Source organism: Pyrus communis, chromosome 6 (assembly GCF_041283825.1).
Source record: "Pyrus communis isolate YQ-2024b chromosome 6, ASM4128382v1, whole genome shotgun sequence".
Taxonomy (NCBI): Eukaryota; Viridiplantae; Streptophyta; class Magnoliopsida; order Rosales; family Rosaceae; genus Pyrus; species Pyrus communis.
In genome coordinates, this window is record NC_142570.1 from 6,268,425 (window position 1) to 6,293,992 (window position 25,568).

Consider the following 25,568-nt stretch of genomic DNA (forward strand, 5'->3'; position numbering starts at 1 on the left):
AGAATTTAGGCTAGAGTTAAAAGGCTGCCACACCCAAATTAAGGTTTTTTTTTTTTTTTTATCAAACGATATTATCTACACCATGGGGTGAGGGCGAACTAAGTTTCACAATGCTTTTGACGAGAATAAAACCTATGACTTCTGCCTCACCAAAAAAACTCTATAAATTGTTTCATGGGGTTGATTTAGTGAATGTCATAAAAATAAAGGGAATTGTTATTAGCACTCCAAAAATCTCATTTGGTACTCCAAACTTTCTATAATTAGAAAGAAAAATACACTTGTGAGGAATGTAGAATGAGATTTTTGGAGTGCTAATAATAATTCCCAAAAATAAATTATGATAATTTCAATAATTTTTATTTTGAAAAAAGTTATTGGAAAAAAAAAAATTGAGCCTAAAATCATTCTTTAATAATCTCGGACTAAAATTTTAACCCAAAACCATTGGAGCAAAAAAAATATTTTCTGGATTAATACCTAAATTTTCTGAGTTAAAAAATTTAGGTTTTAGTCCAAGGGTTAGAGATGGCCTAAAGTATCTAAAAGAACCAAAATGTTGACCATGTTTGCTTGACTAAATTTTGTTTTTTGGTCGGATAAAGTTACTTTGCCCGCCCAAATTTTGTTTGTTGGGCAAACTTTCGTCGAGCAAATAGTAATTTATGGTAGTATTTGGAGAGAATTGTGGAAATGCGTGTAAATTAGGTTTTGGTGGTTATTGTTGGTTTTTTTTTTTTTTTTGGGTGTGGTCGTTAAAGGAGAGAGATTGGAAGAAATACATGTACATTGGGTTTTGGTGGTTGTTAAAGTGTTTCCATATGTGTTGATTTCTGTATGTAAAATTGAGATCGATCTCCCTTCCCCTCTTTCAAGATTAGATTGAGAGTTCCAACAGAACGAGCATTCGGTCTGGACACTGATTTCAAATTCCTCAATGAATAATGAGCTAACAGCTAAGTTATTCATTATTAATATTAAAGCGAAAGCGACAACGTGTCACTTAATCAGCATTTGATAGTATGTGTAAAAACTCTATATTTGAGTCTTTTCGTGTATTGGTGGGTTCAACCCTTTTTTCTTTATTTGAGTCTTTTTGTGTATTGCTTAGTTTACTGTCTATTTGGTGGTATGTGTAAAAACTGACACTAAGTTGTAGTAGAGAAATTAGTGTGGGGTTTTATTGATGAGGTAGATAACAACTGATTGACATGGGATTTTATTGACTTGCAGCTGACCTAAATGAGTTCACACTTAAAATCCACCATGGTGTTACTTTGTGGATGAATTTTACATGGGTAGAACTGTGCTATGGGAATACAAGTGTGACAGAGACTTTATCTCCATGTTTGACTTAAACGACTTGACAGAGCATCTTGGCTACAAAAAGTCACAACCGAGTTTTGGTACAAAAAGAAACGAAAGGGATGGATTCCTATTACCAAAAGATGCTCACTAGTGTGATTGTGCTGGGAGATTAATATCTTCAAGAAAAATAGTAGTGGTTTACCTTACTGAAAAATGTTTTCTTATTTTGTTATATAAGGGAGTGAAAGGAAACATGTAGTGGTGGGATTTATATGAAAAAGCAAGACTGATTGCATCAGCTTAGACGCTGATTCGATAACTTAGGCTATCTTCAATGAAAAGAATTAAAGGTTCAAAATTTAAAAAATGATTTGATTAGTTTAAAAATTCTTCCAATTAAAGGTTAGGTTATAATTCTACAAAGTCTACCAAATCAAAATTTTTTGGCCAGTGGGTATTAGGTTGGCCGAATGTAGCGTCTCTCTTAGCCTTTTTTTGGCCCTGCTCTCATTTATAATAATTTATTCAAATTTAACAGTTAGATTTGAAAACGTCTAATGGTAGTTTAATTAAATTAACCAATCAATTTAAAATATAAACTGAAAACTAATAAATTACTAAGAGGGTTGTATTTAGCCCCTTCAATTGAAGACGGTATATGAATATGGGTCTAATACTATTCATTTAAAAATAATTTCTCGCAAAATTATAATTTTAAACGAAATTATGTTTAAACTTTTTAGTTGGAGATGATATTAGCCTCCAGAGTCTTCTTTTGAGGAATCTATACACCTTTCCACAACTTTTCCTTTTCCAAAGGACAATAATGGAAGAGACTCACTTTACCTTATGGTCCAGGCCTCTAGATGCAGACTTGTAGTTTTCTTCATTTACTGCAAAAGATTTCAAGTTCGACAAAATTATCTATATGCTTAAACTCGGTTCCTCTGTCTCTGTTTTGCACTATTATTGAACAGTGAAAGGGCGGAAATGCCCTTGGTTTCTTCTTTGTTTGCCTTGTTTCCTCTTTTCTACGATGAAAAGCTTGTTTTGCCCATTTCATCCACGATTCGATCATCGCTGTGCATCGATCGCATCTCAACTTTTTCCTTCCGTTTCCACTTTTCTTTTTTCACAGTTCTCTGCTTCTCTCACTCTTGACCCTTGCTTTTTTTTTTTCACTCTCAAACGCCGCTTTCTCTGGCTCTTCGACCTTGGGATCTTTCTCTCACAAATTGCTAACGGCAGTTTCTTGCGGAAAAACCACCGAAACAGTATAAGTTTTTTTGGTTCTTCAATTGGATCCGGAAAAAAAAATTTACCTAGAAAAGCTAGCGTTTCCTGGTAAGTTTTACGGCTTTCTCAATATAGGTGTTTCAATTTCTTTTCTGTGATTTTGGATTTGCAGATGGGTTTCTGTTCAAATTTGTCTTTTCTGATTTTGGGGGCTTTGTTTGTGCCCTCGGATCGTGCATGTGGGTGTTCCATTCGGCTGCATATGGGTGTTTAATTTGGTTTTGTTTTCAATTTCAGGGGACCTGATTTTTCGTTTTTTGGCTTTTGTATGCAGCCTCCATTTTGGGACTTCTGTACAACCAAATTTTTTATTTTTATATATTGTGAAAGTTGAATGCGACACTCTGTTTCGTTGCCATTTAATATATTAATGCTGGATTTTTTAAAGCTGATACAGTGTTTACGAATATCAGGTCTTTGAGATACGATATTGTTCCAGGCTGTCATCCAAATTCCCTACCACATTGTTCCACGGCGATTTCAAAGAGGTCCTTGAGACTATGAGATGCTATACTAAGCGAATTCGGATTCTTGTCGGATTCTTTTTGTGTTGATTTTGTGGATTCGTTAATCGTGTCTGTTCATCGTATATCGTGCTATTTGAAATTATTTTAAATATTTTTATTTAAAATTAAACACAAATAATACCTAACAAAAACTAATCATACGATGTATAATGAACGAACACGATTCACAGATTCTCAAGATTCTCATCAAGAGAATCCGGAGAAGATCATGTTGGATACTGAGCAGCTACCATCATAATGAGCTTACGGATTGAGATTTTTCCTGAACTAGTTTTTTTCTTGGAACATGAAACCATATGTATTTGCTGAACGTTGGTGCATGTAAATAGTACAATGTTTCATAATCTTTTATTTAGAGTTTAATGAATGATAATAGTGGATCATAATGTTGACAATAACCTAAGATGGCTATTTTTTTTTTTTTAATGTAAGAGTGGGTGTCGGTCACTAGATGACTTGATAATTTATAATCACTTACCTAACTTTGGATTTGAATAATCACGAGTAACTTGATTTCATGTTACTATTGTTTCAGATCATTCTTATCATATGTTTTCTTTGTAAGTGGGATTGATTTTTTATTCCTCTATTACTTGCTATGTTTTTCCATCAATGAGCCTTCATGTCCCCCTTATTTGTATTTAGAAATAAGATTATGGGGATGATCAGTGAACACTATCACCTATTTAAAAAAACAAATCCTTACATTAATTGGAACCAGTCAGTATCAACAAACTACTATTGTCTCAATCTCAAATATAAATCAACTCTTACTCTTCCTCTTTTCTTGATGATTTAAAGAAATAATTCAACTATTAACCGCCACAACATGTAGTCTATAAAATATGGTTTTAAAACATTGTCTACTTAGCATTTTCAATTATGAGAATTTATGACTATGTCGAACCATGTTGGGCGTGAACTGTTAGGTAACTGAGAGCCAATAAATGTTAGGTGGCATAGGGCCGAACAATCTAATTTTTTTCAATTTTATTCCTTCTTGTTGGGTTGCTGCCGAATTTTTATTTTTTATTTTTATTTTTTTAAAACCTCGACAGGACGAGGTAAATTTATTGATAGGAAAAAATAAGTTACACCTAGTTAGGGGGAATATAAATCTTACCCCTCATAAAACAAGAAAAATGAGATACAAAGAGGGGGGACATACGCCTTATCCCTTTTGAAAATTGGGTGGACATATACCCAAACCCGTCTATAAACCTTAAAAGGTAAGAACCTACAAGACAAGTTGCAAAACGAAAAAAGAAAATCCAAAAAGATTAGGTAAAAAAGGGAAATCACACATCAAGAATGAGAGACAAACCTATAGGCTGGCATACCCAAGAAATCTGAGTTCAGAAGAGGAAGAATCTCTATAGGAGGAGCAGAATGCCAAACAATTAAAGATGAAAGAAGCCCTAAATTGGCTAATTTGTCAGCAACAACATTCCCTTCTCAAAATGTATGAGAGCAACGAAAAACCATGTTTTGCAATCGGAGAATACAATTGTTCCAGCATGTCTAGAGTGACCAAGGAGGAAAGAAGGATCTAGAAGCGAAACAGGATATCACGCTAGAAGAGTCACTTTCAAGCCATAGGTTTTGCCAACCCCGCGCGTGAGCCAATTCCACAGCAAGGATGACAACATGGAGCTCCACATAGAAAGAAGTACGATGCCCCAAGCTTAGAGAGAAACCACCAAAAAAATAGCCCGCATAATCTCGAAAAACCCTGCCACAAGCCACAGAACCCGGGTTACCTTTAGCAAGGCCATCAATATTCACTTTGATCCAAGAAAAATGAGGGGGATGCCAAAGAATAGGGACTATAAAATGAGCTTTACAATATTTAGCCAAGATTCCAAGAGAGACTAAAAGTTGCCTATCCAAAATGCATCGTACATGACCAGGGGTGAGAACTCCAACCTGCCTAATCCAGGTTGAGGTGGAACGGCAAAGGCGTGAGAAGGAAGGGGGTTTACTTTTAAACTTCACTTTGTTACGCATCTTCCAAATAGCCATTAGCAAGAAAAACCCTGAAGCTAGCCAAACATTGCGAAATTGTGGAGAAAACCGCTTTGACACAAAAGCAAGCCAAAAGTCAGAGACGGAGCCCGTAGGTGGAAAAGTAGTGCCAAATTGGGTAGCTAGCCAACACTAATCACGTTGTGCAAATTCACAACTAAAAAATAAGTCGTCAATAGATTCAGAATTCTTATAACATAGTTGGCACATTTGAACCAGTGGAATGCCCCGTTGCTGAAGTTGATCCTTCGTTGGGAGCTTTTTGAAAAGAATCTTCCAAACCAAGGAGTTTTTGGTTATCTGCTGCCGAATATCTTTGTGGTTGGTTTGGTTGAGAAGAACTCGTATTAGAACTTGAATATGTCTGGCTTATGCCCCGTTTGATATTACTTTTTTTCACCAAAAACTGCTTCACTTGAAAGTTAAGTAATAAAAAAGTGTTTGGTAAAAGTAAAATATACTGCTTATTTTAAAAGCAATGGCTTCCAGATAACAGTTTTTAAAAGCAACATGTAAGTTGCTTTTAAAAGCTGCTTTAATAAAAAAATATAGTTGAGCCTTTAATACATATTTCAATTGTTGTAATACCTTCATTAATATTTAAAAAATGACATTATTTGCCTTCCACACACATTTTATTGTAATACCTACCACTACAAACACTAACCTTACACTATCAACGTCGTTTGCCACCACCACAACCATAATCACAACCGCACCATTGCTTTTCTTACTTACAACACTTTTAAAATACAATTAACCAAATGTTCATCTGCTTTATTTTACAACTAATTATTCTTGAAGTACAACATAAGCAGTATTTAAAAAAAAAGCACAACAATTTGGTAATTACAGAGATTCTTAAGTAGACCCATTCATTTTTTTAGTGCACAGCAATGTGGGGTTGAAGAAAATAAAAGTGGGTTCAATTTGTATGTGATCTATGTTCTTTTAGTGCACAAATGGTAATTGCAGGGATTCTCAAGTAGAACCATTCATTTTTTAACTAGTAATTTATTTGGCGTTTCTATAACATTAAGTTCATAATAAATAGGGTAGGGTAGCATATACCATAGCGATTTGAGAATAAGACCGCATTCTACCTCAAGGGTATTGTAACTTAGTTGATTATGAATATTCACCTGTGTTCGACTCCGCCTCAGTTCCACAAGGAAGTGAACATTCTTATAGCAAAGAGTTCAGCAGACAGATTCTTAAACAACTTGGTGAAGTAACTCAAGCAAAGGGCTGGCTGGCTACATGAGTTGATTATATTTGATTAATTTCAATTTATGCATGGATTAACTTAATTCATTTAGTCTTTCTTCTTCCTTGAGAATCTGTGTAACTTATTTTCCTCCCTTCTCATCAGTTTCCAAGGGACTAAGTGGAAAACCAGCTGCTAATAATTAGTTAGCAACTTCTGAACAATACAAAGAGAAAACAACGTTATTAAAATAAATCAGCGATCATACAACTGACCATTCAGTTAACCGCCGAAGGTTATAAAAAAAAATAAAAAATAAAAACAGATGAGAAAACATGGTTCAGAAATTCATATGATAAAAGAAGCAAATCCAGTTGTTCAGAATAACATGAGAATCCAACGATAAAAAACCACACAACCAAAACAGCATAACGTAGAGTTCAATTCATCCGCTTAGAGAGACTATTATTGTTGAAAAAGAAACTAGTTAGATGGGCAGGCAGAATTCAGAAACTCGACATCCTCAACGAAGATCTGCAAATTCTTCGACTTCATCAAGAAATCAACATCTTCCTCATTGAATTCTAGCACGAATGCCAACCTGATCAGCTCCGAAAGTGCAGGTATAAGTTCAATGAACTCCCACAGAACACACTCAGAGATTGCTTCGGCAAAATATGTAGCAAACTCAACGGTCTTCTTCTGCCGGCCAGATTTGTCCATCTGGATGAAGCATTTGGAATTCTTCCTGTCCCACCGTATCCTTCGTGTGCCTCTCACATTCAAAACTTCCCCAGAAGATAGTGGCAGATCATAGCGTACAGTGATTGGTTCTGGTGTCTCCAATACAGCAACGTCTACAAGACCTTGGACAGCTTTCCGCCTCTTCTCCACCTCCATTTCAATGGGAGGACCAGCAAGAAATCCAAGAATCAGCCTCAGCAGTGCTTTTCCGAACAATCTTTCCCTTGGGATTATTTGTAGCTCAGCATCATTTGCAAGAGAAACTTCTTCCTTCTGCACAGATTCTGAAATAGTGCGAACACCAATTTTCTTGTACATTTCAAGCAGCTTAGTTCGAGGCAAGGAGGCCAAGCTTGGCTGAGGGTACCAAACAAATATTGACTGTGAAGACTGTTCAAAAAGACACTGCAGCTGAAGGTCATCAGCAATGAAAACGTCCTCCTTGTTGCACAACAAGATTTTGCCTGAACCAGAATAAACCGGTACTTTCACCACGGCATCAGCGAGACTTTTCTCCGTTTTTAAATTCCAGTGCTTCAAAACATAAAGCCAGAACATGCAGCATTGATCAAGCAACAATTCGCTTTCAGAACTTTCCCAAACTTTCCAGAGATTCAAGTAATCATCAACAGAAGGACGGCATCTTATTCCAAAAGCAGAAGAGAAGAAACCAAACAACTTTTGATCATAGTGTTTCTCCAAAACAGTTAACTGCGAACCAAACAGACCATCCTTGTCATGCATAACACATTCATCTGCACTAACCCACTCACCATTTTTATTTTCTTTCGGAACCCAGATCCTTCGGGGAGCCTCTCCATCTGTCAGTGGAACCCACTCAGACTCACTCAAGTAACTATATACTCGAACAAATGTCGAAAACTCATCCTGTAGATCAAGGTGCCTAGCAATCAAGGCACATCCCTTTTTCACATCGACAATCACTCCAATTGCAGCGAGCTCCTTTCTGTAGGTTGTAATTTTAGAACCATAAAATTCTTCATCGATGAAAGGCCCATCAGTCTGCTTTAAATGCGTTTCCGAATCAAACAACAAGCACTGGTTAGGAGACCGGTAACCAGCATGAGTCTTCAACCATGCTTGAGAAAGTTTTCCCCTGAAAGCCTCCGGAAGGGAGTAGGCTTTCTCCTGCAATAAGATCTGTATACATTCAAGCAATGCTAATGCATTTTCCCGAGAAATGCAGGTCGGATCCTGAGGAAGATACAGACAAGATTCCACAAACTTGACTCCGTCCTTGAATTCCACAACCACCCCCAAGATCTTCAGTTCGTTCTTAAATTCATGAATGTTTTTTCCATAATGATTTTCAGAATCATCAATGAATGGAAGAAGACATATGGAAGAGATGGAATCCCACTCGGGACCAGAGAGAATGCACTGTTTGGGAGATCTATGATCACCAAGGCGAGTACGCAGCCACTTCATCTCGCAAATGCAGCTCGTAAGATCTGCAGGAAATTTAAATGGAGTTACATTCAGTGTTCTGTAACACAACAGAATTGATGCAACATTTTCTTTTGAAATGGAAGTCGAAGATGCATGCTGCTTGAAATAATGGGCAAATACTTTTGCGGCATCCTCAAAACCAACCACCACCCCAGTTTTCTTCAACTCATTTCTGAAGGAAAATATTCCGTCTCCATAGAAATCGTGATCAATCAATGGGAAACCACTGAAGACCTGAAGAATGCATCCCCAATCCTTGTCGAACAGGAGACATTCCTCTGGACGCTTGTAACCAGTTTTTGTCTTTAGGCAATTCGATCCTTTCAAAGCACTGACAAGTTTCTCAGATGAGCTCGAAAGACACATGCATTTAAGCATCAATAGAAGAACCTCAGGTGTCCAAGAAGTCAAGCAAGAATGTGACTTCAGGTTGTCAATTATCAGTTGGTAGCATTTGCTGAATGAGACCGCCACGCCAAGCAACTCAAGTTCTGTTTTGAACTGACAGATTTCTTCTTTACCATAGAATGCTTCATCTATGAAGGGAATGTCGCTAATTTGCGAAGCAACTTTCCACTCATCATCCGACAAGACAGATCCAACCGGAGACCTGAAGCCAAGGGAAGTTTTAAGCCACTGACCATCTTTAATACTGCTGATAAAATCGGCTGGTGGAAGAAGTTTCTCTCTCAAAAATCTGATGAAACGTAGTATAGAAAATACATTGCCACGGGTTAAAGAGGAAGCAGCAGCAAGAGACATGAGATGCTTCCCCATATATTCACACGCTTCTCCAAACTCAAACCTGACTCCAATTTTTTTCAACTCCTCCTTGTATTCGTTAATCTTTCCATCATAATGACTTTGATCAATCAACGGTATATCAACAAAAACAGAACTATTCTGCAAAAGGTTTCCCGATGATGACTTGAGAAGAAATGACTGTGATGGTGGCCTGAAACCAGGAGAACCATTCAAAGTAACTTTCAGCCAGCTACCTTCTTTTACACACATCAAGAACTTCTGAGGGATGCTAGCCTTACACATGAGCTGGCGAATCCAGTCCAAAAGCAAGAATACATTTTGCTTATTGAGTGGTGCAGATAAAGATGATATACCATCGCTGGGAGCACAAACATTTGGGATATCCGAGGCTTTAGCATGATCTTTTAGAAACCCAAGGAGCTCCTTCTGTTGTGTAAAGCTACCAGCAAAATGACCGGAATCCAAATAGTCTTCGTTCAACTCAACATAGCCTTCTCTTCTCCACAGATTAGAGTCGGTCAATCCTGCCCATTTGCTTCCATTAGCTGGAACAAGAACTCCCTTCCTAGTGCTGGTGATGTTGCCATACTTATCCACCAACGGCATCAGTGCACACAAATTAACAGCTTCCCAAGATAAGATATATCCCTTGCTCAAAGACTGGTATAAAAAGTGGGCGAATGCAATAGCAACCTTCCGCTCACAAAGTGACTGATCAAAGAGATTGACTGCATAGTCACGTATACTTACAGAACCAACCTTGACTTGGTCCAAAAGCCACTTCTTCAACGTCTCCTTCCTAGAACACAATCCGAGAGCTTCTTGTGTGATCTCTGGCATAAAGAGAACATTGGAAACAGATGCAAACTCCATGTTCCAGTCAATCAGCCATGAAACATGACAAGAATCACTTGATAAGCAAACTTTGCTTTCGCCTTTCTGGATTGCGCTTATGCTGCACAGAGATTTGTTTCGATAACCCACATATTTTATGAGCGGTATATTCTTGATGCTGGTGCTTGAAAATTTGGACCCCCAAAATTCAGAAATGAAAAGTAGAAGCTCCAAATAGACATCTTCCAGCACCCCAGTTATAAGATTAGATGTACCGCAGATGCATGTTGCATACCATTCATTGTTCACGGCTTCAACTCCCAGGAAATTCAGTATCTCGTTATACTCGACATCATCAAGGGCATATGCCAGAACTGGTTTTCCATGAGACGAGAGATTAACCAAGCTTACCCCTAGCTTGTTCGCTTTATGCAAAATATTCCAAAAGGCAGGCATTAACCTACCGACTTCACAGGGTTTATAAAATACCTTCCGCTCCTCGTGAGGCTCACTAGGGACAATGCTTTCTTCAACAATCTTTGCCTTTATAGACTCCCTGACAACATTCAATCCTTCATAAGAAGAGCTCTGAACAGGCAGAAATTTGAACATGCTAGTCAAGCTAGACACTGGAGCATCTTCTTTAGATCTGACAAGCGAGATAAATGCATTCACAAATGCAGTTGGCACGCAATCGAGAATCCCCTTATTCCATTTGCTGTCCAGAAGAATTGTTTCCCTCGATGAGGCAAGAAGAAAATCGGCTTGAATTATAAAGGGAAAGTTTGTCACCATCTCGGTGGGAAGGAATGCATAGACTCCAGGAGATGTGTTTGTTCCTCTACGAAGGCGCTCTCCAATTGGAAATGCAAGCGTGATCACCCATTCATCTACATCATTTCTCCCATCCACTCTGCACTCCGGCTTGACAGGAAACTTCTGCTTCCACATATAATAGCCGCATTCATTATCAAACTTGCAGCCATTTTCTTTCGCAGAAAGGTGGAGTGTGTAGGATTCAGCATCCATGTCCTTCCTAGTGTCAGAATTAGTTTCACTTGATATTGCAATCGCGCTTACAGTGTTGTGCCTTGGATCCTCATTGTCTTCCTTAACCGAGAGCCGCTCAATCTTTGATAAGAACAAGAGAATTTCCGGTTGCATGCTAGATAGCTGTTGCTTCACAGCTTCAACCTTGTCCGCCTTCAGAGGTAAGATCAGGGTTGTGTTTGGAAGGGCAGAACCAGAACCATACATCTGTTTTATGTCTGAAAGAGTAGGGTTTGCATCAACCCATTCCGGAACTATATAGCCAACATTGCAGTGCACACAGGGCTCTTCACTGAACCTTATTTGATATCCGTTACTGAAAATGTAAGGTTGCGCGGTAATGAGAAACACGCTTTTGAACCCAATACCTGCAGATTAAACAGAAATGTAATTGAATTCGCAAAACGAAAAACTATGAAGACATTCATACAGCCAACAAAAGCTTAATTCAAAACACATAATAAACATGTCAAGATTGAGTAAATAATTCTTTGATATAAATAACACGTCAAAAGATTGAGTAATGGCTCGTTTGGTAGTGTTTCAATGGCTGAAACCGCTTTTGGTGAAGAGATTTTTGGTACCAATCTTTAGCAAAAATACAAGCAAATTTTGGAAAAGCACTTGAAGTGCTTTCTACAAGAAGCGTACGTAATTGGTGCAGCTTGCTTGAAGCATGTCAAGTGCTCTTGGAACCTGAAAACATTTTTTTTCAAAAGCATTTTCAATCATTTTAAAAGCACTTCCAAATGAACGCTTAGTCTTATTTTCTTTAATTTTTTCTTGTTTTTAAACAGCAATGTCAAAAAAAAAAAATATATATATATATATTTGGTAAATATATATAACAGTCAAGATTGTACTATTCTGAAGGGCTAACGTCACCCAATCCTATGTTTATTTATATAAAAAAATATTGATACTTGGTGTTATAAACTCATAATAAAAAGGGCTGGCATGCAGAATACATAAGCAGCATCTCGTGTATATTGTTGCGAGTTATGTGTAAATATTAGTTTTTTTTTTCTTTAGAACAATCGATATTATCTACATTAAAGAAAGAGGGTGGGCCTAGCCTCACAATAAGTTAGCAATAATATGGTTCAAATTTGTTTTTGGCGAAAATCGAACCTAAAACCTTTCACTTAGTGTAAATAGTAGTATTTTGTCACACATTAATAGAGTGCATCTGTAATCCATATTGTAACTCATATATATACTCTATTTAGAGATTAATGAACATGTAAGAAATTCCTCAAATGCAATTTTAAATATTTTGATATTTACCATGTTCAATTCAACATGGTAACAAAGCAGTTCGCTTTTGGTGGGCTATGTGCCCATTTTTTGTTAGTACCATGCCCTAATTGTTCGACTAGGGTTTGTGTTATTGTTATTTCCTTTGTTTTCAAATAATTAAAAAAAAAAAAAAAAATTCGTGTACGGTGTGTGCCAGTGAATAGTTCTTATGCTATAGTGTTGTGAATAGTGCCCATAAACAATGATATGTTACAGTGTGTGCCATTGAACAATGATTTTGCTACAGAGTCATGAATACTGTTTCTGATATAATGTCTCAATTCCGACGCGTATATTTTTTGTGCCTTTATTATCGTTTTTGTTGGCTAAATAGATCAATATAACCATAGTATTGTTTTGCTTCTTGCTAGAACAATGAAGTGGATAATTGATATTGGGACCACTAATCATGTGGCTGGTGACCCTAGAATGTTTGATGAGTTGCATGATTATGTTCGTGATCCGTATATTACTAGTACAAATGGAGCACCTTCACTTGTGAAGGTTGAAGACACTATCTCTCTTACTCTGACCTTATCACAGGTTCATACTCTACTTGTTCTTGATGTTAAGTGCAATCTTTTGTCGGTAGAAAACCTACTTGATACCTTATATTGTTCTGCTCACTTCTACCCCACGTATTGTAATTTTCAAGACCTCAAAATTCATAAGATAATTGGTTATAGTAAAAGAATTGGGGGTATTGTACATCTTAACTATGGAGAATACAGTTGTTTTAGGTTCAAGTAATCATCAAGTTCTAAGTGCCAAAGTGGACGATAAACATCAAATTTGATTGTGGCATCAACGTTTGGGACATCCATCATTTAGTTATCTAAATCATCTATTCCCTTCTGTGTTTCACACTTGTTGTCATTCAAAGTTCAAGTGTGAAACATGTGTCATGGCTAAGAGTCATCGTACTTTCTTCCCAATAAATGAATGTAAAGCTATTTTGCCATTTGATTTGGTACATTCCGATGTGTGGGGTCCGACGAAGTTACTTCTAATGGATTTTGTCGATTTGTTACTTTTATTGATGACTGTATTCAACTAACTTGGGTGTTCTTCATGAAGAATAAGAGTGATATCGTTTCTCTTAATTGATAATTTTGTACAATAGTGTCTACTTAGTTTTAGACTAAAGTTAACGTCTTTAGGTCAGGTAACGGATAAGAGGAAGTAAATAACATTTTGGCGTGCTTCTTTCTTGATTAGGGTATTATTCATCAGATGACTACTCCATTTACACCCTAACAAATTGGTGTGTCCAAACGGAATAATCATCAAACAATGGAGGTTGCTCACTCAATGATGTTGGATAAGTGTGTACCTAATCATTACTGGGGTTATACTATTTTGGTGGTTGTGTATTTGATCAATTGTGTTCTAAGCCAGGTTCTGGATTTTCAGATGTCACTTGACGTGCAACAAAAACATGTCTCTCATGTCTTTGTATCCAAATGTCATCCTAAGGTGCAAGCGTGTGTGGCGTATATGCATATCTACTATCATCAATGGAGTAAACTTGATGCTTGTGCTTTCTGATATGTGTGTTATTGGGTATGCTAATAATCAAAAAGGCTATAAATGTTATCATCATCCAACTCACAAAACTTATAGTACCATGGATGGTACTTTCATGAGAAGGTTCTTATTTTGAGAAGCCATCTTTCGACTCCCCACTTAAGGAGGAAATGGAGTGTGAAGTGCAGAGTTGAAGAGATGGTGTGGATGCAAGCTGAATTAGGGACGGAACCTGTTCTGCTACATGTTATCAAGCAGTAGGCCATACATAGTGATTGGTCGACTGTCATTCTCAAGGCTATGTCTGCTTACAACCAGTCGGATACACCTAACGAACGGTCGCCCATGTGTGATACCACTGGTCTAGAGTCTTTGTTTGTTAATGAATGATCACCTACTGTTGGTTTGTCTAATAAGTTGCCTGCTGATCATTTGTCTAGGTTTAGTATAAAATAGTGACACACATGAGGTAAATTCTTACGGTTTGCCTTGACCTACTTATCAATTGCCTCCACAAGCTAATCGTGGAAAACCTAAAGTAGAATGCGAGTCTGATATGCATGCCAAAACCAAGTATCATATCCAGATTTATGTGTCTACTCATCGTTTGTCCAAGCCATATGTATCTTACATATGTCAGCTATCTAGTCTCTATGTTCCAACAAAATTACAAGATGCTTTGTCTAACCCTAAATGAGTTAATGCCATGAATGTTGGGATAAAAGCTCTAGAAAAGAATCCCATGTAAGATTTGATTCATTTGCCAAAAGAGAATAAAGTTGTTGGATGTAGATGTGTGTTCACTATCAAGCACAACTCAGATGATTCTATTGAATGGTATAAAGCCAAACTAGTTGTTAAGGTTTATACACAAACCTATGGTGTGAACTATCAGGAGACTTTTGCTCCTTTTGCCAAGATTAATATTGTACATGTCCTCTAATCTTTAACAGCAAACCAGGATTGGCCCCTATTGCAGTTTGATGTCAAGAGTACTTTCCTCCATGGTGATCTTAATGAGGATGTTTGTATGGATCTCCCACTAGATACCGTAATATCTTCTGAAAAGGTGTGTGCATATTTCGAAAGGCTTTGTATGGTTTGAAATAATCTCATAAAGCGTGGTTTGGGAGCTTTACAAGTTCAATGAAAAAGTTTGGATATTTCCAAAGTCATTCAAATCACACTTTGTTTCTGAAGCAACAAAATGGTAAGCCAACTACATTAATGATTTATGTTGATGACATCATCGTGACTGGTGATGATTGGAAAAAGCTACAACGTCTTCAAAAGTACCTAACTACTGAATTTGAGATGAAGAAATTGGGTAAACTGAAGTATTTTCTTGGATTGAGGTTGCACGATCCAAGCATGGCTTTTCTTTTTTTTTCTTTTTTTTTTTTGTCTTAATGGAAGTATGTTCTTGATCTGTTAGCTGAAACATGTATGTTAGATTGCAAACCTGCTAATACTCCAATTGAGCAAAATCATCGTCTAGGCTTATTTTCAGATCAAGTTCCTACTCATAAGGAGGTATCAAAGGCTTGTGGGGAGATTAATTTATTTGTCTGATACTCACTCTGACATTGCTTATGCAGTTAGTGTTGTAAATCAGTTTAGACACTCGTATATTCAAGCTAATATGGATGGAGTATCCGTACTTTGAGGTACTTGAAGATGGCTTCTGATTGGTTTTCCCCAAGAATGATCATTTGAATGTAAAAGGGTATACATATGGTGATTGGGCTAGTTCTATAACTGACTGATGGTTTACATATGGATACTTTACTTTTGTGGGTGTTAATCTAGTTACTTGGAGAAGCAAGAAACAGAAAGGTGGTTGCTAGGTCAAGTGCAAAAGTTGAGTTTCGTGGTATGTCTCATGGTATATGTATGTAGTTAAAGAAATTGTCGAGGGATCTTAGGTTTAAACCAAAGGGTGCTATGAAACTCCATTGTGATGACAATGCTGCTATTGAAATTGCTCATAATCCAATGCAACATGATGGTACAAAACATGTGGAGATTGATCGGTATTCATCATTGATTAAGATCAACTTACTGACGTGCTTACTAAGGCTATGTCTAGTATTGTGTTTTCCAACTCGCTCGAGCTTCAACTTGAGGGGAATGTTGCGAGTTATATGTTTAAATATTAGTTAAGTGTAAATAGTAGTCTTTTGTCCCACAACATTGGAGTGCATATGTAATACTATTGTAACTCCTATATACACTCCACTTTGGAGATTAATGAATGGATAAATTAGGTTCTTATCCCTCATTTCTTCTTCTTATTAACTAAAACATTATTCCTTTTCCATTTTCGATGAAGGTCCCTTGACTTTTCTTCATCTCATTATTTGAATATTGAATTATTTACAAGTCATTATATGTCAATTTAAAAACAAACAACTACTAATCATTTTCAAATATAATCTTTTTAGTATTTTTTTTTTCATACATTTATATTCATAATTTTTATCCTTTTTCTAATTTATACTGATATTATTTTTAGTTTTAATCTGTCCTCATAATTTTGAATTTTAATATGTACCCATATTTTCAGTTTAATTTGTACCTATGGTTTTGGATTTTAATATGTACCCATATTTTTAATTTAATTTGTACCAATATTTTTTTTATGAACGTACCCATGTTAATTTTATGTGTTTATTTTATGTTTTAAAATATATCAATTGTTATTTCTTGCACTATATTAATAATTACGTGGGTACAATTCTTTTTTTTTTTTTTTTTTTTTTGCTAGATGTGAAGAACAAATTTCTTTATTATTGATTTTTAAGTAATTGTTATATTTGTAAAAATATTATTTGGATTTTTTTAAATTTCATAATTTGTGGGATATTGAATGCATAAATGCATGAGTTAAATCCCTTAAATGATGCTAGGGACCTTGATCAAACTATTTAAACAAATATTCTAACAACTAAATTGATTAGGGACGAGAACTAAAATGACCCTTAATGAATATATAAGAAAATTTTCCAATATTGCTTTATATATTTTTGTTATTTACTGTGCTCAATTCAACTCATATACATTTACCTTTCTCCCCAATGTAGCCGCGCTTCCTGTTGCCTTTCTTGGTGGAAAGTCCAACATTGCAAATGGCCTCGATGTTGTCTGGTGAAAACCCCTTCTCATTGTTGAAAACAATTAAAGTAGCAGGAGCCCCCGTGGCTGTTATATCCCGCGAAGTTATGACAAACTCAAGTGATGGATCAACCCCTTCTGGGTAATCATTATCTTCTGCATTCTGCAAAATAATTTGTATACTGTTAACCACTGATTCAATATTCAAATAGCTGTCTAAGCTAATACATAAACACACTAAAACACATACACATATGTGTGTGTGTGTGTGTGTGTGTGTAATATTGCAAGATTCTAAGACCATGCCGTAGACTAAACCTTAAAATACACAAAAATCCAAAAAAAAAGATTTAAAACCTGGAGGAGCTCCATGAGGAAGTGAACATCCTTAGCGTAGAGTTCAGCAGAGAGATACTTTACGGCCTGGTGAAAACCCTTAGTCAAACGGTGTTTTTCTTCTCCTATGGAGAAGTCCTTGCGTATTTCTTCTATGTGCTCTCTCGGCGTCGCCATTTTCGGTACGGTCGACCGGCTATCACAAAGCCACTGCCGACTATTCAGTTACAGAGAGATTAACAGAATAAAGTCACAGAGAGAGAGAGAGAGAGAGAGAGAGAGAGAGCAAACTGAGAGAGCAAGTAAAAAGAGAGCAAACTGAGAGAGCAAGTAAACAGAGAGTTAGGGTGAGGGTGGGCGGACACTAACTCTTTTTTCATGTTGCAAAGGAATAGGATGTTTATATAAAGGCCGCAACTATTTTCTGGGAAGGGTTATTGAAACTCTGAACGTTTAATTTTTATATTTTTTAAATAATAAAAAAAGCATTATTGTAGAGAGTGCACAATTAGATTTTTAGTGTTTATATATATATATATATATATATTTATTTTTTTTTGAAATATGTGTGACATCCCACATCGCCCAGGGGAGTGATCCTTAAATGTAAATTCCCATCCCTACCTAGCACGAGGCCTTTTGGGAGCTCACTGGCTTCAGGTTCCGTAGGAACTCTGAAGTTAAGCGAGAAGGGGGCTAGGGCAATCCCATGATGGGTGACCCACTGGGAAGTTGCTCGTGAGTTCCCAAAAACAAAACCGTGAGGGAATGGTAAGCCCAAAGCGGACAATATCGTGCTATGGTAGTGGAGTCGGGCCCGGGAAGTAGTTCCGCCTCGGGCCGGGATGTGACATATGGATGCAACTTTTTTTTTTTTTTTTTGAGAGTTAGAATATATTTTTAATATCAATCCTTAGTAAAAATGCAAGTGAAACTAAAAAAAAAAAAAAAACTTAAAATGCTTTGTGCAAGAAGCATACAACTCTTCAAGTACTTTTGAAATCCAAAAATATTTTATCTAAAAACTCTTTTAATCATTTTAAAAATATTTTCAAATGATCCTATTGCATAAATGGACCTGCTTAAGAAAGATTGACGAATTAATGCAAAGTACAAACAGAGGAAAGGTAAAATCCCTCGATGAAGAAAGGAAAAGGTTAACATTAACAACAAAACAAAAAGAGCAAAACAAAAATATATATATTGAAACTCTGAACGGATTGTGATTGCCCTGATGGACGCTTTCGAATCTGAGCCACGTGTCATTGCATGATGAAGGGAAGGAATGCAATTTATATGAAACGAGTTCATTGCTACGTGGTGGTCCAATGCGCTAGTGAACCACCACAAGTAAAGTTTTTGCTCCACGTAGCATTGCATTATTAAACTGAGACGTTATGTGGTAGTAAACTCATTTTATTTAAGTACTCTCGAACTAAAGATTTTGTTGTAAAAAAAAAACTGACGTTCAACGAGCAAGAACTCCCTTGTATCTGAAAGTGTTCCTCTTCTTGCAAAAATATAGAGCTAGTCATTTTAAACTTGAAATCTGTATAAAGTTTAATGTCATTTCTAATGTATCAAAATTTTGGACTACTTAAATATAAGTTTAAACTTATCTAATGCACCGGATACTTACTCTTATAAGTTTTCTGTTAAAGTGAGATCCAAATTTGGATTTTATTATGATATTTGAGTTTGAGATAAAGCTTATAGCAACAAGTAAAAATGTTATTAAACCAAAAAAATTAAGATTTGAGTTTTAACTCCAACCATTTTCAATACATACCTAAATTGTGAAAACTCAAATTTTGAGTCTTGACTCAATTTTTTCCTGCAATGCCAAAACTCAGACTTTAAACTTAAATATATAAAACTCTTTGCACTGAGATTTGAGAGAGAAAACCAAAAACCAAAAACCTCAAACTGGCAAAAGAAAATTATTTAAATATAAAAAATAGTTCTTAAATATATATCTAGCATTGAGAGTGCTTTAAATCACCAAAATTGGATGTTAGATCATCGTCGTTAATTCTACTATGTCATTGTCGCTGTAATTTTAATTAGAAGTAGGATCTTCTCCGTGCTAATTCATCTTTCCTTCTTTTTCCACTTCTCACACTTTCTACTTTGTCTTTCTTTTTCTATAAATTAAGAAGTTAATATAAAATGTTGTTATAGCTTAATCATAACCGTTTGAATAAAAATGAAAAGAAAAAAAAAGAGGATGAGTATGCATGAGCTTTGTACGTAAAGCAAAGACTTTGCCTTACGTCAGTTAACTCATTAAATTGTGTTTCTTTTTCTTTTCAAACTTTTGGAAAGTAAGAAAGTGAAAGGAAACATGTAGTGGTGGGATTTGTACGAAAGCAAGACTGATTGCATCAGCGTGGACGCTGATTCGACTACTTAATCTACAGAGTCTTAAGTTTTGAGGAATCTGAACACCTAACCACAACTTTCCTTTTCCAAAGGACAATAATAGAAGACTCGCTGTACCTTATGGTCTTTTACTTTTTGGTCATGTACTTATGGTCTAGCTAAAGGCTCGTAGTTGTCTTCATTTATTGGGAAAGATTTCAATTTCGACGAAATTGTAAATTAAGTTGGGTGTGAATCGTATCAAATTAACTATACTCCGGAGTCCGGGCCTTTTGCTCTTCTAACGTAAGCTTCAAGGCTTCACACCAAGTCTTCACCGACATCATATGCATGAGCTTTAATTCGAATAAAGTGTGCATTCGTATTAGGTTTTGCAAGTTTCGGGAATTAGGTAACAAGACGAAACTCAATATTTTTGTGTCGTTTAGTTAATGTGTGTATCAGATCATTATCGAGTCAACACGTTAACTAATCACGATCGTTATTTGGCATAAGATGTCAACACGTTAAAACTTTTCGTTGAAATTTTTGCCCTTGGTGAAAACTTTTCGTTGAGCAAATGATAATTTCTGGTAGTATTTGGAGAGAGATTTGAGACATGCATCGCATTTTGGTGGTTGTTAAAATGGTCCTATTTGTGTCGATTTCTGTACATAAAATTTGGTAAATTTGACTAAATTTTATATTATTTAGTTTACCGTCTATTTGACAATATATACGTAAATTGACTCAATTGTAGTAAAAAAAATAGTGTGGGGTTTTATTGATGTGGTAGATAAGAATTTATTGACGTAGGGTTTTATTGACTTGCAGCTGATCTAAATGAGTACACACTTGAAATGCACCATGGGAGTTAGTCTGTGGATGGATTTTACATGGGTGGAACTGTGCAATGGGAAGACAAGTGTGACAGAGACGTTATCTCCTTATTTGACTTAAAAGACTTGGCAGAGCAACTTGGCTACAATAGTCACAACCGAGTTTTGGTACAAGAAGAAACGAAAGGGTTGAGTTTCTATTACCGAAGATGCTCACTAGTATGATTGTACTGGGATAGTATCTTCGAGAAAAATAGTTGTGCTCAACCTTCCTGAAAAATGTTTTGTTATTATGCTGTAAGTTTTAAATTATTTTGTGTCCACATGTCATATTGTTTATTAGTGATATAGATGATAAATAAGAATTGATGATGAAAAGATTAATTTGCTTTTGATGGAATCAGCAATGGGTTAATTAGTTGATTTCAAATTGTTCAGGAAATTAATCTACCACAAACATACTTCAAGGTGTCAATTTCAACTGAAGTAATAATTCATGACTCAAACGACAGTTTACCCTATTATATATACATGTACGAACAAACTGAAAATTAGAAGGGTTGTTATTTGGGAAAACCATGCAGCTCCATACAATTAGGATGGTAGTTAGTGCAAGAAAACCAAAAGGCAGGAGATCGATGTTTCTTCAATAATCCTCATCCTCTTGACTTTTATCAGGCATGAAGTCTACTAATTATAATTATTATGTACCACCAGTACTCTGAAATTTCAAACCATCATTTTTTTTTTTTTGTGTGTGTACTTGGTCTCTCTTACCAGGTAGAAAACTTGGACTAATGTCGCGGGTTAAAAATCATACATTAATTCCGATCGACTATATCTCTGAAAATATTTTCTACGTTTTCGATCTGTTGATTCATACAAACATATTCTACAGATTAGTTTTGACAGTAATTAAGGTCTTTCCGTGGGCACAAAGCAAAACCAAAACGGTACTCTCTTAGTTGCCGGCCCTAACTTTGGTTGGGATTGGTGGCAATCCCTTAGGCCATCTCCAACTGAAGAGTCCAGGTCAAAGGGTCGAAAATAATAAAAAAACCGTCTCTAACCGAAAGTCAGGGCGAAGGGTTCGTGAGCCTCACTGGACAAAAAATGGCCAAAAGGCCAACTGGCTAGCCCAGTTTTTTTTTTCTTTTTTTTTTTTGGTTCTTTTCCATTTGCCCAGCCCACTTTAGGGTTTAGGGCTTAGGTTTTTTTTTTTTTTTTTTTTTGGTCCCAACCCATTTTTTGTTTTTTTATGCCCAACCCACTTTTTTTTTTTTTTTTTAATTTCTAATTTTCGTACACAATTTCTCACATATTTTTCACAATTTCATATTATCTTACCTCATTTTATTTCAATTCTTCATATTCCATACTACAGCCCTTTGACCCTCAGTTGGAGATGGTTTTTTGTGACAGAGCTAAAACGAGTCATATGGCCCTTTGGCCCTCGATTGGAGATGGTAAGAAATATGACCCTATACTATTCATTAAAATATTAATTTCTTGGAGGGCCAGAGGGTCTGGCCAGCCTTCGATTGGAGATAGCCTTATATTTACATGATATACCCATTTTCAGAGCTTGTGTCTCAGTTATTCTAAGCGGGTGTCTCGGATTTGGGCGATATGCTCATTTTGTGGTTCATTCTAGTTTTTGTTTTTCTCCACCCTCTCTCGATCTGTCTCCCTTTCTCCTCCACCTTGTTCTCTCATCCTCACCATACCTACCCCACCTCCTTCTTCTTTGAATCCCCCGTAGAGAAAGACAATATTTCAAACTCTAGAGTACATTTAGTGTTGTTCATACTCTCATTTTTTTTGTGTACTTTCACTAGCAAAGAAATAAGCTTACAAGTTACAACACTCTCACCAAGAGTATGAACAGTACAACCAAAGGGAAAGATGAAAAACTAACTCGGAAGATGAGCAGCAGCTAGTTATCAATGCAATTGAGAACACCATTGTCTGGAAGGAAAACAAAGGGAGCATTTTTGCTCACCACCATAACTATGGTGTATGTTCACCATATACCTAATTATTTGTCATGTGCCTTTTCAACTAACTCTAATTAACTTTTACATTAAATGTTAATTTTTCAATTTTGTAAAATAATTAACTAAGATTAAGTGAAATAACACATGACAAATGATTAGGTGTCTGATGAATATACACCAAAATTTATGGTGAGCAAAAATGCTTCCAAAAACATTAAGGGTGCCTCTACGCCTCTACACCATGAAAAAGTGTGGGTTCCCAAGCCAGCCACATGCCCACAATTAAGGAATTAATATACGTTGGGAAGTCATTGTAGAAAAAACCACTTTAATTTTAACACCCCCCAATACTCAGCTCTCCTTTCATCCTCGGCTCGCATGACCTAGATTTTTCGATTTATGCTCCCACTTTGCATGCCGTTGGTGTTCATCCACACCCTTACTGCACTTGTGAACTTCGAGTCTACAGTGGTCGGTCGGATGGATCAAAGGTCAATTTTGACTCTTACTTCTGACCAATTGAAAATGACGTAGGTTGGCTTGAGTACGAAATTTCAACCCCATCCTCTACAGATCTTTTGTCAAGCCTTGCTTTTTGTCTCTTCCTAGGTTGTTGATGGGGGCGGTTCCTGCGGGAAGGAGTAATTAGAGTTCCTAGGGTTTGTTATATTTTGAGCCTAAACCTTTGTTTTGGGCTCATTATTTTGTTGTTTGGTTGATCCATACGTAATGTGCTTCACTTTGTATTTGGAGCATTTTTTGTACCCTTGTTTATGATAATGAATTATCATTTCCAAAAAAAATAAATATATCCAGCCATTTGATTATTAATTTAAATGAATCTTTAATGAAAATGACTACTCCAAACTTTTTCTTAACCAAAATCATCCTAATAACTTTATTTAATGAAAATGATACAAATTACATACAACAAGCCTAAATATTAAAGACCCATGGGCTGGGAAAAAAAGTCCAACACGCAACCCTCCAATATTTGTTTCCAGTCCTGCCCTAACAGACGTTAGCCCATATCCCTCAAACTATTGCCACTATTTCTAGAATTGGATACTGCATTATTTCTAGAACTGAACATGACCATTATTTCTAGAACTGAATATTACCACTATTTCTTGAACTGAACACTACAACTAACACTATTTCTAGACCTAAACATTGCGACTTCCACTATTTCTAGAACTTAATATTGCCACTATTTCTAGAACTAAACACTGTCACTATTTCTAGAACAAAATAAGTACGTATCAATCTTGAGAAAGCACTTACATGGAAAGGAAGCCCATGAGGAGAGGATTAAATTTCCCTCTTGGGTCAAGGACTGCTTTTGTCATGTTTGGTCAAACATTGGCAAAAATCGCCGGAAAAATGTCATTTTTGGAGAGCTCGATCTCATTGAACATTGAGTTTTGACATGTAGGTCTTGTATTAGAAGAAAGAGAGCATCAGTACGAACTCGTAACCTCTGATCTTGGGTGATTTCGTTACCGTTTGAGAGACTTACGAAGAATCTAAGATTAGAAATAAGAAAATGAGAGAGAGGAACACAACCACCATCTGCCGTTGTGTTTCCAGCGTGAAACGAACCAAATAAACAGCAAAAGGCTTGTCGTCAGGGGCAAAATAAAAGAACTCGTTGTTTGGGCCAATTTTATTAAGATAGTTTGATGTTGGATTTGTCCTAACCATTAAATAAAGTTGTTAAGATTCAAAGTTTTGAAATAAGTTTATTCTAACCATAAAATAAAGTTATTAAGATTTTTTTGGTCAAGATTCAAAGTTTGAAACTCTTTTTATTAGTTTTTTCTAATTTAAAAGCACAATCATGTTTATATGATTGCATCACGCGTGTAGTAATTGGTTTTGACAATGATACTAGAAGCTATTTATGCTGCGATATTCAAGTTAGTTGCTTATTTTTCTCCTCTGTTTGGCGAGTCCTTTCTCCTTGCATGAGAGGTTTTCTCACTTTGTGTGAGTGCTTCCAATTCTGGCACCTCGTTCAACCGCCGGCCTTGGCTTTGGCCATGGTCGGTGGCAGCCCCTTGCCCTTTTCTTTTCATGATCCCCCTCTGTCTACTCTCTGTTTCCCAGTCCCTCGTGCCTCTTATTTAACCGTTCTTTGGCCCGATCAGAAAGTTTCCATTTCCGAAGTTTTTCTTCTTCTCTTGCTGTCTTTCCACCTTCATGCTTTCAATCACTTTCTTTTCTTTCTCTCCCACTTGGCTTCGCCCTCTCTCGATTCCACAATTGATCTGATCTGCAACCATTTCGTTCCACCGTGTTTCACGACTTTATCAGAAGGTGTGTAGAGCTCCGACTCGAGTGTTCACACCCCCACTTTCCATGTGTGTATTGGTTACGGTACTGTTGCATGTGGAGGTAAATTCCCACTGGTTTCCTTCTCAGTTTCCTTTCCTTGGTGGCTGCGAATTCGTTCTTTGTGAGTTTGATCGAGGACGACAGAGTCTGCTTCTTTTTTGTTTTTGGAGCTTGGTTGGGTTTCATCTCCGGAGTATGCAGGGAGGCTGGTTCGTGATCGGCGGCAAGTGCTCCGGCGGCGGTAGAGGAACCGGGACGGGGTTTCTTTCTGCGTTTTTCTGTTTTGGGCTCAACTATTAGGTAAAACGGTGCATATAAAACGGTGTCATTGTACTTGATCAAAATTGGCTATGACGCTGGCTAAAACGATATTGTTATTTATGTTCTTCGATTCTCCTTTACTTTATTCAATTCAAATGTGAGAAATAAACAGAGGTAAGCATAAAAAGAAACAAAGCGTGTCGAAATCATTCCCTTCTCAATATTGACTTTGGCAAGCGCATAACTGCCGGTGTATAACGTTTGTTTTGGA

At 36.5% G+C, this 25,568-nt stretch overlaps 1 protein-coding gene and 1 long non-coding RNA gene across 2 annotated transcripts; one reads left to right on the forward strand and one right to left on the reverse strand.

Moving 5' to 3' along the window:
* Window positions 1–2,144: 2,144 nt before the first annotated feature.
* LOC148696178 (uncharacterized) lies at window positions 2,145–3,654 on the forward strand. Its single transcript, XR_015963501.1, has 2 exons — window positions 2,145–2,652; window positions 3,018–3,654. It is a non-coding gene; the product is annotated as an uncharacterized LOC148696178 (long non-coding RNA).
* Window positions 3,655–6,689: 3,035 nt separating this feature from the next.
* Window positions 6,690–17,880, reverse strand: LOC137709921 (uncharacterized). Its single transcript, XM_068448902.2, has 3 exons — window positions 17,524–17,880; window positions 17,119–17,329; window positions 6,690–11,594 (listed from the first exon to the last, which is right to left on the reverse strand). The coding sequence occupies exons 1-3, from the start codon at window positions 17,677–17,679 to the stop codon at window positions 6,847–6,849; spliced, it is 5,115 nt and encodes a 1,704-aa protein (XP_068305003.2). The 5' UTR covers window positions 17,680–17,880; the 3' UTR covers window positions 6,690–6,846.
* Between the last annotated feature and the right edge of the window lie 7,688 nt (window positions 17,881–25,568).

Excerpts from the sequence above, each read along its gene's own strand:
- LOC137709921 (XM_068448902.2), bottom strand. The coding sequence starts at position 17,679 with ATGGCGACGCCGAGAGAGCACATAGAAGAAATACGCAAGGACTTCTCC. Across the intron at positions 17,330-17,523 it reads TCCTCATGGAGCTCCTCCAG|AATGCAGAAGATAATGATTA; the intron begins GTTTTAAATCTT and ends ATTATTTTGCAG. Across the intron at positions 11,595-17,118 it reads CGGCTACATTGGGGAGAAAG|GTATTGGGTTCAAAAGCGTG; the intron begins GTAAATGTATAT and ends TTTAATCTGCAG.